Here is a 13,133-nt window from a genome sequence, read left to right as displayed (position 1 = left end):
ATGTTATCCTCCAAGAACTCCAAAACCGAAAGTCAAATAAACAGACCCAAATGTAATATTTTTTAAAATAAAATCCCATGATTTTTAAGCCACTCTCATGATTTTGGGGGCCTAACATCATTTTTGAGCACTTGAGGTGGGGAATATTGAGTATGTGATCTCAGGGCTTGAGTGATAGTTGAAGGGTTCATATGCCACTTTCTGTCCCTTTGCACAGGGGTTAATTTCACCCTTCAGATGAAGTCCTACAGTCTTTTACTGCAGTGAAAGCCCAGTGTTAGTGGGACTTGCATCAGCTGACCCATGTTAGGGAACCCTGGACTTGAACATCTACATTGTATTGTAACCCTAGGTTAAGAATTTTCTGCTCACACCTAGGACTCTGGTGTCCACACCACAGTGAACAGACCAGAGTCAAATTAGCCGTATCCCAGAATCCCTAGCACCCCTCCTCCCCACGTGGCTGCTCTTGCCCATTGTGCACTGTGGGAAAACTTTACGACCTGCCCTGCACATTACCAGGAAACAGTTCACTTTGCAAAAGTCTTGATGGATTCATTCTCCATTGAAAACCGAAGAGGCTCTCTGATAGTGCTCTTGCAGATCTTGCAGAAGAGAATGAGTTAACGCTGACCTGAACTGCTGCTGTTTGGCGGGGGATGGGGTGGGAGGACAGCTTCTGTTTTCAGTAGAATGGATTGCAGATTATTGGGATAGAGGGAACTAAGGAAGTTGTCCCATGGAATTGTGGGATACTTCCAGATGACTCCCATGACAGAGTCAAGCGGGGCTGCGGCTACACTGCAAAGCAATAGGGTTTAGACCCTGCGTCCCGGCTTAACTCGAATTCAGACTCTCCAGCCCTTCAAGGTCCTGGGATCCTGGGTCCAAGCCCTGGATTAACGCTATTGCAGTATAGACACAAGGGTGGGAGGAGGGGGTAGCCTTGAGCCCAGGCTCAAGCACGGTCTGACATTGCAGTGTAGACATACCCTTAAATTACTCATTAGGGCTGCAGGATTGCAGAGTGCACAGCTGCAAAATGCGGAGCTGCTCTTGGTATATGAATGTGCTCAGAACATTGCTGCATGAAGCCCTTTGTTTGGGGTCATAAATATGTATTCAGCCAATTTTAATATGAGCCCCTTAGAAACCTGTTCTCTTTTCCTAGTGGGTTAATACTCTCTTGTCTGTTGTGTAAATATGCAGAGAGTGGGGCTTTTTAAAATGTGGACTTGTTTACCCAGCCCCAACACACAATAATGGTCTTTCATGTCAATCTATGTTTAATCACTAATAAAAATGGGATTTCTGACCCAATCATCTGTAACATCAAAGCTGCAAATAATACACATTTCAGAAAGCCCAGCTTTTCAAAAACACATATTTATACAGTCGATTGCATGCATTAATAGTGATGGGCCTATTCCATCACTATTCCACAGGTGTCATAAACCTATAGCTAAGGGTAGCATAAAATCCCTCCTTTACCTGTAAAGGGTTAAGAAGCTCAGATAACCTGGTTGGCACCTGACCAAAAGGACCAATAAAGGGAGAAGATACTTTCAAATCTGTGGGGGAAGGTTTTTGTTTTGGGCTTGGGTGTTCTCTCCAGAGACAAAGAGTGACACCAAGCAAGTAATCTAGCTCCTACTGAATGATACATCTAAACTTACAGACATAGTAAGTAATAGCAAGGAAATGCGTTAGAGTATCTTTTGTTTTAGCTTGTGAATTTTTCCTGTGCTAAGAGGGAGGTTTATCTGTTTTTTGTAACTTTGAAGTTTTGCCTAGAGGGGAATCCTCTATGTTTTAAATCTTATTACCCTGTAAAATTACCTTCCATCCTGATTTTACAGAGGTGTTTCTTTTACTTTTTTTTCTTTATAATAAAGTTCTGTTTTTTAAGATTCTGATTGGTTTTTAGTGTCCTAAAAACCCAAGGGGCTGGTCTGTGCTCACCTGGTTTACCTATTTTGTTGGTAGATTATTCTCAAGCCTCCCGAGGAAAGGGGGTGAAGGGACTTGGGGGGATATTTTGGGGAAACAGGAACTCCAAGTGGTCCTTTTCCTGAATCTTTGTCTAACTCACTTGGTGGTGGCAGCAGTACCCATCCAAGGACAAGGAAGGATTTGTGCCTTGGGGAAGTTTTTAACCTAAGCTGGTAGAAATAAGCTTAGGGGGGTCTTTCATGTGGATCCCCACATCTGTACCCCAGAGTTCAGAGTGGGGAGGAAACCCTGACAACAGGTTTGACTATAACGGATATTAAGAGGAACTATGCATTGCCACCAGGAGAACAGAGCACGTCATGAGCATTGTGATTTTTCAAAAAATCCTTATGTGATTGTTGAAGGGGAAAATTGGAGTGTGTTTGTGTGGGGGAGCCACTTTTATACACCAGAGAAATGGCTTTTTACCCACCTCCCCTTTTATTATCATTTCCATTTCCATACCATCTAGGAGCCCCAGTCATGGAGCAGGACCCCACTGTGCTGGATGCTGTACAAACACAGAACAAAAAGACAGTCCCTGCCCCAAAAACCTTGCAGTGTAAGTGTAAGAGAAGAGACAACAGGTGAACACAGAGACAGATATGGGAGCACAAGGAAACAATGATACGATATTGGTGGCATGAGGGCACCTGGTCCACTTTCTGTTCTGTAATAGTTATGTAGATCAGATTAACTTCACTGAAATCTGTGGTGCTGAGAGCAGAGTTCGGCCCACTTTTTCCCATCAGGGCCTGGATTCGACAAGCACTCAAGCACATTCTTAACTTTACTACCATGCGTAACCTCAATGGGTTTCAGAGTAGCAGCCGTGTTAGTCTGTATTCGCAAAAAGAAAAGGAGTATTTGTGGCACCTTGGAGACTAACCAATTTATTTGAGCATAAGCTTTCGTGAGCTACAGCTCACTTCATTGGATGCATCGCCACTGTATTTTCCACTGAATGCATTCGATGAAGTGAGCTGTAGCTCACGAAAGCTTATGCTCAAATAAATTGGTTAGTCTCCAAGGTGCCACAAGTACTCCTTTTCTCAATGGGTTAGTGTTTGAAGAATCAGAGACTAAGTCCTAAAGGTTAGCAAAATCCCCATTAAAAACATATTGCTTTCAAAGTACGTGTCAGATGGGAGCCAGAGAGGGGGAAACATTTTTAAAAGCAACAGTAATATTCGTTTCCACTCTTGTGAGTTTTAAAAAAATAAACTCAACTGATTTTTGTTGTGCCAATATTTTTTAGGTCTTTTTTTGTTTTAAAGAAAATCTTTGGCTTTTGGGCTGTCTTATATTCCTTACACAGCCTATAGCAACTTCATTTATTCTTCAGCAATCAAGCTGGAGACATCAGATATAGGGGTTTATAATGGAAATGCTGACAGAACGATCGCTATAGAAGTAAGAACAGACACTGCTTTAATGCGTGTAAACAAACAACTCTTTCTTAAAGGGGTGTCTGAATTCCAATGGATTCTAATTATCTGCTAAGACAGATAGGGAAGCAGAAAAACACTGATACAAAGAAATTCTAGATGAAAAATATCTATGCTGTAATTTCAAAAAGTTTCGGCTTTTGTCTTTGGGAGGCAGTATGTAAAAGAGAAGGAAGAAAATAATGAGCTTTTCTTATTTATATCTGAAGTTTAGAAGAGACACATTGTGAGCGAACAAAAGATGTTCCGTAAAACAGTGCGTTAAAATAATTCTCTGTGGGAATGAAAGAAGCTGCAAGGTGTTAAATAAGAATGCTGGGTTTTCTAGGCTTGAGGCCTGTTGTTAGTAAGATTTGAGCATTTCAGCTTTTTTTAATGTCATTTAATGTCCTGTAAAATTTAATCAGGACTTTGCATCAGGACTTTGAAGGAGGGGGCTTTATGGCAACTTTCTCTGTTGATGTGTATTATCTCTGTCTAATCCACCAAAAACAGCCACTTATTCATATCCTCTCATATAGAATGCATATTTCAATTTATGGCATAAGCATGTGAAGTTTCAAAGTGAATATTTTCCCTTGGACAGTGTTATATTTAGAAAATTGTTTTAAAAGGCCCTCCGGAGAGGCTGGTTGGTATTGATTCATTATATAATACAAAATACCACACATCAGTCACATAATACACACTCCAAGGCATCTAAAATATCCACAGCAGAGTGTACAACTGACCCACCAACTCTCCCTTACTGCTGTATTCCACTGAAACTTGCTTCTGTGATCAGATTCTGATCTCATTACACCCAGGTAAATCCAGAGTAACACCACTGAATACAATACAGCTAGTCGGATTTATGCCAGCATAAATGAGATCTGGGGAACTCCTGATTTCATTAGTGTTACCCAGGTATAAATGAAACCAGAATCTGGCCTCCAAAAGTCCAAAGCCAAATTAAAGAGAGACAGAGACATTCTACTTGAGTTACATTCCAAGGAAGTGTCTGGTGGCTTTTCCTGGTAGGAGATGGCAGGTTGGAGACCTGCAAACAACAGCAAGGATAAAACCAGAGAAAATAAATTTTATGCAGCTGTTTTATTTTCCCCTGCAAATTTCCTGCAAAATATGAATGTTATGCAAAACACATTGCTGGAGGTTTGCTGACAATAAAAATGGAATCATCCTGCAAGTAGGGTAGCAAATTCTCAGGGGAAAGCTTTAGCCAAAATACTCTTTTGCAATAATTTCCCATAACTGAGTGAATAAATTATTTGTGAATTTTCTGTGAATAAGTTCCTCCATTTTCCTCCCCTCATATAATTTATTGATATCAATATACATTTAGCAACAAAAAACAGAGCTGATTTCCATTTGCAAGAAAACAATTTAGAAACATTTATCTGGTCCTTAGGGATCATTCTAGACAAATGCAGCTCAATTCATGAAGCTAACAAGAAACGCAAGTATCATGCACCATCAGTGAGCTACACCAGAGGAAACTCACAAGAGATAGCAATAGAAAACATAGAAGAACTTCAGGCAAATGCAGGGCCCAATTTTTGTCCCCTTTGCTCGTCTTAAACAGTGCCTTTAAAGCAATAGGACTAGCCTCAACATGAGTAAGGAGTGGTAGAATCACTTGAGAAATTTCTGGGTGAGGTTTTCTGGCCTGTGTTATGCAGAGACCAGAGTAAATGACCATAATGGTCCATTCTAGCCTTAAAAATCTATGAAACAGACCCTCAGTAATACCCCCTGCTATGTATTGAGAATTTTGCTTTTCTTTGTTTGCTGTATGAGGAGAAGGCAAGAGGAAGGAGGGGATTTATTTTTCTCTATGGAACTAATGATTCAGGCTCTGTGGCTTGGGGAGGACTGAGAGATCTTTCCTTCTTGTACTCCTGAAATGCAGACCTGATAGTGGCGTAGAGTGCAGCCTTATTGTTCCTCCATCTGAAATCCTCTGTGACCTGCCTTGCTCTGATCTCCACCTGTTTTGATGCAGGTAATGTCATTAAAAACCAGCAGCTCCTATATATGGAATAAGGTTGTGGTCTTTTGATTATCATGTCAAACCAACCGTATAGCTTTCTTTGACAGGGTAACACATCTTGTGGGTAGGGAGGAAGTGGTAGATGAGGTATTTCTTGACTTTAATAGGGCTTTTGATGCTGTCTTGCATGACCTTCTCATAAACAAACTAGGGAAATACAACCTAGATGGAGCTACTCTAAGGTAGGTGCATAACTGGTTGGAAAACCATTTCCAGAGAGTAATTATCAGTGGTTCACAGTTGAGCAAGCAGGGATCAGTTCTTGGTCTGGTCCTGTTAAATATCTTTATCCGTGATTTAGATAATGGCATAGAGTGTACGCTTATAAAGTTTGCGGATGATACCAAGCTGGGAAGGTTTGCAAGTGCTTTGGAGGATAGGATTAAAAATCAAAATGATCTGAACAACTGGAGAAATGGTCTGAAGTAAATAGAATGAAATTCAATAAGGACAAATGAAAAATACTCCATTTCGGAAGGAACGATCAGTTGCACACCTAAAAAATGGGAAATTACTACCTTGGAAGGAGTACTGTGGAAAGAGATCTGGGGATCATAGTGAACCACAAGCTAAATAGGAGTCAACAGTGTAACACTGCTGCAAAAAAAAAGAATCATAATACTGGGATGTATTAGCAGGACCGTTGTAAGCAAGATCCGAGAAGTAATTCTTCTGCTCTACTCCGTGCTAATATGGCCTCGACTGGAGTATTGTGTCCAGTTCTAGGCACCACATTTCAGGAAGGATGTGGACAAATTGGAGGAAGTCCAGAGAAGAGCAACAAAAATGATTAAAGGTCTAGAAAACATGACGTACGAGGCAAGATTGAAAAAATTGGAAAAGAGAAGACTGAGAGGGGACATAACAGGTTGTTACAATAAAAGGTTGTTACAAGGAGGAGGGAGAAAAATTGTTCTCGTTAACCTCTGAGGATAGGACAAGAAGCAATGCTCTTAAATTGGAACAGGGAGGTTTAGGTTGGACATTAGGAAAAACTTCCTGTCAGGGTGGTTAAGCACTGGAATAAATTGCGTAGAGAGGTTGTGGAATCTCCATCATTGGAGATTTTTAAGAGCAGGTTAGACAAACACCTGGCAGGGATGGTCTAGATAATACTTAGTTCTGCCATGAGTGGAGGGGACTGGACTAGGTGACTTCTCGAGGTCCCTTCCAGACCTATGATTCTATGTAACCATTGTTGATTTTTTTATTTTTATTATCAAGTACTATACACCAACCTTGTACATAGCTGTCCAAAGAAAAGTCACTGAAGTCATCTCTGAACATGTTAATAAAAAAATATCCCACACACATCTTTATCCTCCCATGAATGACATTGACAGGATCTAGTATTTAGTCCAACTAATTCTATTTTCCAATCCTTTAATGTTGTGTTCAGGACAATTTTTAAAAGAGCTTCTAAAAAATACTAAGGCCTAACGCTCAGGTCAGTAGTTCAATCAACTTCAACTGGACTGCAGATGAGGACAGGTTACAGGACTGAGCTCTTAATTATTTGGATAGAGACGAAGCATTACAGTGTACTGTCATTTCAAACAAAGTGTTATAGAACCCCAGTATATTATAGTTTGGATTTGCTGCTGAATTATAGAAGCGTTGGTTCAAAAGGAATTCACAGAGCTGAATGATCAGGCAAGGAGATACGAAGCAATACAGGAAGGGGGGAGGCATTGTGTGTAATGAACCTCAATTTAAAAAAAAATCAAGAAAAAATGGTCTAGATAATACTTAGTCCTGCCATGAGTGCAGGGGATTGGGCTAGATGACCTCTCGAGGTCCCTTCCAGTCCTATGATTCTATGATTAAGGCAACAGGACACCCTAGGGAAAATAAACAATCTCCTTGGAGATTTTTTAGGGAACTGAAAATGATTAGAGAGACTGGCATATCTGTGTCCTGAATGACCCTATTCTGTATTTGGCATCAGTCTAACTTAATATTTAGAATTGGGCCATTCTCAGGCCCCAGTCCCACAAAACATGTGTATAGCTAGTTTCACACTTGAGTAGCGTGAGAATGGGATTGCACATGTGTGAAGTTACTCAAGTGTGTAAGTGTTCGCAGAATTGTGTCCTTCAGCGACCTCATTCTTATCCTTGTACATTCTTATCATAGAATTACTCTGTTTTAATCAGATTCCAGTTTCCACATTGGGTTTTGGGGTTGGTGTTTTGTGGTGGTGGTGGTTTTTGGTTTTGTTTAGCAGTAGAAAGGAAAGCCATGAAAAACTGGCCTTAACATTTCCAGAAACTAATCTATCTTTCTTTCTTAACAGATTGTGATAATGGGTTTGAAATTGGTCTTACCATCTTAAGGATAAATAAGTAATAGAATTATAATTGCTAATGCTGTGATACATAATTTGCATTTATTACAGCTAATAAAACAGGTAATTAATTGAGCTGTAATGGGTTAAGTCATCAGGAACTTCAGCTGCAGAAAGATTTATTGCTGTATTCTCAGTAACATCTTGAATATGAAGAACAGGCTGTTCAGAGAGGGCCTTTGCTTCCAGGACCGTTTAATCAGGGAGCATTCCCCTTTCCTTCTCAGCTTCTTTTCGTTGTGTATGTTTTGCACAATCAGCATAAATTAAGCAATTGTGTTTATGCCTTTTTCATAAAGGTGAAAAATATGTACTTCCATTCTCCATAGCCATGCATGAAATAAATACTATAAAGCTCGAGCTAAGCTAAGCCACATGCATATGCATGTCCATACATTTTCTAAATGAGAAGGGCAGAACATCACACAGAGCATACAACCACCAGGGTGCATTGAAGTTCAAAATGGGCCTGGGAAATAATGTTGACGGAATAGGATGTAGTCACAGGATAATGGTCTCCAGCTGCTAGATTAAAGCCTGGGCAAAGCTGAGCCCTTGCAACAAAAAATAAGCAGAGGCAAAAAGATATTTACAGTATTTTCAAAGTAGGAGGCATTTATCTTGTAACAACATCCTAGTCATTTCTCTCTGCTTCTATTGTACCAACATAATAAAAGATGCTGTCATTTTGTTCAGTGGATTTTGCTGCAGAAGCTATGTTTGTCCACTGCATTCTGATTGGGTAACATTACAGACTTTTAATCAATCTATACATTTCAAAACATATTGTGTCACTGCAGCTGGGTCCTAAATACTCTGACCTACTTTTTTAAAAAGAGGAAAAAAATAAGAATCTCCCTAATAAAAATCCATGTTGTTTTATCATTAATAACATTTTAGTCGTGAGTAGGGTAACCAGGTGTCTGGTTTTCAGTCCGGTCGGCGGTGCTGTGGCGCGAAGGAAGGCTAGTCCCCACTTGTCCCGGCACCACACTGCACTCCGAAAGTGGCCAGCTGGTCCAGCTCCTAGGTGGGGGAGCCACGGGGCTCTGCGTGCTGCCCCTGCCCCGAGCACTGACTCCGCATTCCCATTGGCCAGGAACCGGCCAATGGGAGTGGGGGGGTGGGCAGTGCCTGCACGTGAGAGCGGTGCATGGAGCCTCCTGGCCCCACCACGTAGGATCTGGACCAGCTGTCTCCTTCCGGGGCATGCACAGCACGGTGCTAGGACAGGCAGGCAGACTGCCTTAGCCCCACCGCTGACTGGGAGCTGCCCCAGGTAAGCCCACACCCCAACTCCCTGCCCCATCTGAGAGCCCCCTCCCACACCCTAAACCCCTCATCCACAGCCTCACCCCCTGTGTCCCAACTCCCTGCCCCATCTGAGAGCCCCCTCCCACGCCCTAAACCCCTCATCCACAGCCTCACCCCCTGTGCCCCAACCTGCCCCAGCCCAGAGCCCCCTCCCACACCCTGAACCCCTCATCCCCAGCCCAGAGCCCATACCCTCTCCTGCACACCAATCCCCAGCTCTGAGCCCCCCCAAACCCGGAGCCCCCTCCTGCACACCAGAGCCCTCACCCCTTCCTGCACCCTGACTCCCTGCCTCAAGCCACAGCCCCTTCCCGCACTTCAAATCCCTCAGCCCCACCCCCCAGCCTGGAGCCCCCTCCTGCCCCCCAAACTCATCCACGGCCCCACCCCAGAGCCAGCATCCCCAGCCCAGAGCCCACACCCCTGCCCCAGCCCAGTGAAAGTGATTGAGGGTGGAGGAGAGCGAGCCACCGAGAAAGGGGGAATGTAGTGAGCGGGGGGCGGGGCCTCAGGGAAGAGGTGAGGCAGGGGTGGGACCTCAGGGAATGGGCAGGGCTAGGGTGTTCAGATTTGTGCAACTAGAAAGTTGGCAACCCTAGTTGTGGGTTAGTCCACCTTCCAACAATTGCACTGTTAAGTACTGATTTGAGGCCTTATCTGGCATCTTGTATGATCAGCCCTTCTTATTGTTGTGTTGTCTTACTGTAATGTTCTGTGTGGGGAAAAGATCTTTGGATCACGGAGGAGAATTGAAAATACACTCTTTGTTAAAAGGACATCCGTGGTATAATGCATGTAATTCTAACAGTAAAGGTAATGAACAGTTAGTACATTATGGACCTGCACTTTTTTCTTAGCACGTTTATGAAACAATAGTTTTTCATTGTTGCCTCCCTTTCGATCCAAAACTTCCCAAGTCCCATTCCCCTAAAGATCGGAGTCTCCTGATTTTCAAGACATGCTTCAAAGCCCATTTGCTAAGGCTATTGGAGGAGGACTGAGAGTATGGGAAAATTCACCAATTCACTTACCTTCTTACCGGCGGGCCTGTTTTAATTTTTAATATTTGATTAGCTAGTGATCCTGTTATATTTCTAGATTTGGCTACCTTGCTCAGTGGTAACTCTGCTTTTGTGGAGAGTGATTTTTAAACAGTTGTTCAGGCAACTTAGAATCTAGCCCATACATATATTTTGTATGAATGATTAAAACCTTCCTCATATGAGGAGTCCCGCAGAAGGCTGCACATTGAAGAGCGACTCGTGATGGTTAAGGGTTGGTCTCTCCCACGCAAAGTGCTGAATGCTCTCAACTCCCTTTGGCCCCACTATTGTGTGGAGTGGAATTTTGCCATTGACTCAGTGCGGACCATTAACTTCATTGGAAGTTGAGAGCAGTCAGCACCTCATAGGACCAGGTCATTGATCTGTACTACTGTATCAGTGATATTAGCTGTAGCAGTCCGTGAGAAACAGGCCGCAGAGACTAGCTTGATTTTAAATTAGAACTGCATATTTGAAGTATGGCAGAGTTGGCTAGTGGATAGAGCACTGACTGGAACTTAGAAGATGTGGGGTCTATTATGAGCTCCGCCACTGGACTGGTGAGTGACCCTGGGCAAGTCACTTCATGCCTCAGTTTCCTCATCTGTTAAATGGGGATAATGATACTTTGAAAAGTACTTTTAGATCTACTGATGACAAGCACTACATAAGTAGTAGGTGGTATTATTAATTAAAAATCATAACACCTTTAGTAAAGGATTAATTTTTTTAATCTGTCAAATATTAGTATGGCTAAGTGTGATTTCTCATTCGCCCATAGCTGCTGCTTGAACAGTTTGTCCTAAACCAAAGTACGTTCCTGTTTTCTTGCAATTACAGTGCAAGTTGGAGTTTCATGCTTGTACTTCTGACAAAACTATCGCAGCGCGATGTGAGGGGCCCTGCCCGTGCCTTCCAGGACAAGAAAGCCCAAAACACAAGGCTGAGAAGACTGGTGAGTTCAACTGTTGAACGCAATGTTAAGTGATTTACTGGGACTGCTTTGTTCTTAAGACACCTTGAAATATTTTGTTTCTACCACTTGTGTCAGGAAGCGTTAAGAAAGTCATGTTGTCAGCTAGACAGTGTATGACAAATCATTTTCTAAACTTAAAATGCTTTCTTACTGAACTCTCAAACATCTTAATCACAGTGAAACTGGTACCCATTTTATAGACTGTGTCATAGAATACTTGTGCTCTAGCTAATCGTTATTAACATTTATTTATTTTGAGTGGAAAATACTCAAGGCATAAAGTAAATTCCTCAATTCATATGATGGGGTGGCCTGCCCTTAAATGGCCAGGGGCCTGGTGCTGGTCAGCCCCATACAATTAGTTTTACGTGTCACAGCTGGGATGGGATGTGGGATTTAATTAGTAGAACCAACTGGGTATGGAGAAACAGATTCTCCTATAAAGAGCAGCAGGAAGCTGCAGAGATGGGGATGCTCAGGGAGACAGTACAGAGTCTGCTGGGAGTGAGTAGTCTCCAGCAGGGAGCCCTGAGTCGACAGGAAAAAGGGCTCCAGGTGGAGAAGGCCTGGGAGATGCCAAGCAGGGAACTGACAGGGAGTATGGCCTTGATAAGGATTTTTGAGAACTTTGTTTTGGGAATAATTTTATGTTAATAAATCCAGCCCCAAAGAGGGGTGTGCTGCCCCAGAGAAGAATTGTTTGATAGTTTGATTGAGATAGCCTTGAAAAGTGGGGAAACTGAGGCAGGGCTGCCGCGGGGTGACATCAGGCCACAAGGGGTCACTTGGGAGGCAGTTGGCCTGATGATATTCTTATAGTAGAAGATAATATATGAGACTTTATTGTTCTCTCAAGGCAGCCTTTTTCCTTACAAAACTATACTAGTAGCTGAATGGGTTATGTGACAGATTCAGTAAGGAGGCCTAAAGATGAGAGATTGGCTGGTTGACATTGCAACAGTTACAGTACAGTAGCCGACTGATGCTGAATTACTGTATAGAGAAACTTAAAGGTAAGGGTCCCCACATGAATGGCTCTTCCCTCTGACTGCTGCCATGAGATCCATGCATAGATCTGAGGACATCTGCAAGTTTCATGGGCTAATTCCCCCCACCTCAGCAATCGTGAACCATATAGGAATGGTCCAGTATGAAGGGAATTAGTGCTTACAAAAGGAGCTTAAGTCCTATCTATGAAATGGATGGCAGGGCAGCGGCAGTGCAAGCTTCTCACAACTGCCCTGCCAAAGTGCTTCAGTCCTCTTCTGGAGAGACGGAGCAAAAGGAGCTTTCTTTCTGGCTGTGACCCCGCTGGACTTTTTTTTCGTAACAGTGCAGCTCCGCATGGGGGAGCAACAACAGCAAGGCTGCAGGTGTCCATTAGCATTTTAATTACACTGTTGTCTAATCCTCCTTAAAGGATTAGAGGACGTAGTGCTTAAAAGACCAACATAGGTGGCATCCTGTCTATAATATTATTCCCCACTGTGGAGCTGCACCGGTGATAGTAACAATGGGAAATGTTAAGAATAAAAGTATAGGGTAAAGAAGGCCTCTGTGGTCTTTCCATCCTCTGGCATTTCTGCTGAGATTGCTAACAAGGGTGCTGGTTGTAGTGCAGACACCTGGCTGGTAGGAACTAGGCTCTGGACTGCTGCCACCTATTTTCACACTAAAAGCTGGTGCAGAGGGCCAGCATTAGGGCTTCCCTGTGACAGAAGCCTCACATTAAGAGTTTATGTGCTGCAGAGAGCCTTGTGTGGGTGCTAGGCACGAGGGTGAGTTTCACACTAAGACTCTGGTCCTGCAGAAAGTTAACCACATGCTTCACTGCGCTGGAGCATTCCCATTAACTCCAGTTAGACTATTCACAGGCTTGAAGTTGAGCGGAATTGAGGTCCTGGTGCATATAGCTATAACTTGCATACGTATAGGTACTCCCCCCCACACACACACACCCAGA

The 13,133-nt window shown here is 42.9% G+C and overlaps 1 protein-coding gene across 3 annotated transcripts in view; it reads left to right on the top strand.

Annotated features, from left to right (window-relative positions):
• The window catches only part of SPOCK1 (SPARC (osteonectin), cwcv and kazal like domains proteoglycan 1), a 464,084-nt gene that overhangs the window by 367,796 nt on the left and 83,155 nt on the right, over nucleotides 1-13,133 (top strand). For all 3 annotated transcript variants that reach the window (XM_037907087.2, XM_037907086.1, XM_043520783.1), the window contains one exon: nucleotides 11,035-11,149. In XM_037907087.2, the coding sequence (XP_037763015.1) occupies nucleotides 11,035-11,149 (115 nt within the window). The remainder of the gene's footprint in view (nucleotides 1-11,034; nucleotides 11,150-13,133) is intronic.

This window comes from Chelonia mydas, chromosome 8 (genome assembly GCF_015237465.2).
Source record: "Chelonia mydas isolate rCheMyd1 chromosome 8, rCheMyd1.pri.v2, whole genome shotgun sequence".
In the NCBI taxonomy this organism is placed as follows: domain Eukaryota; kingdom Metazoa; phylum Chordata; order Testudines; family Cheloniidae; genus Chelonia; species Chelonia mydas.
The sequence above is the reverse complement of the archived record's forward strand: the minus strand, read 5'-3'. Positions and strand labels throughout refer to the sequence as shown.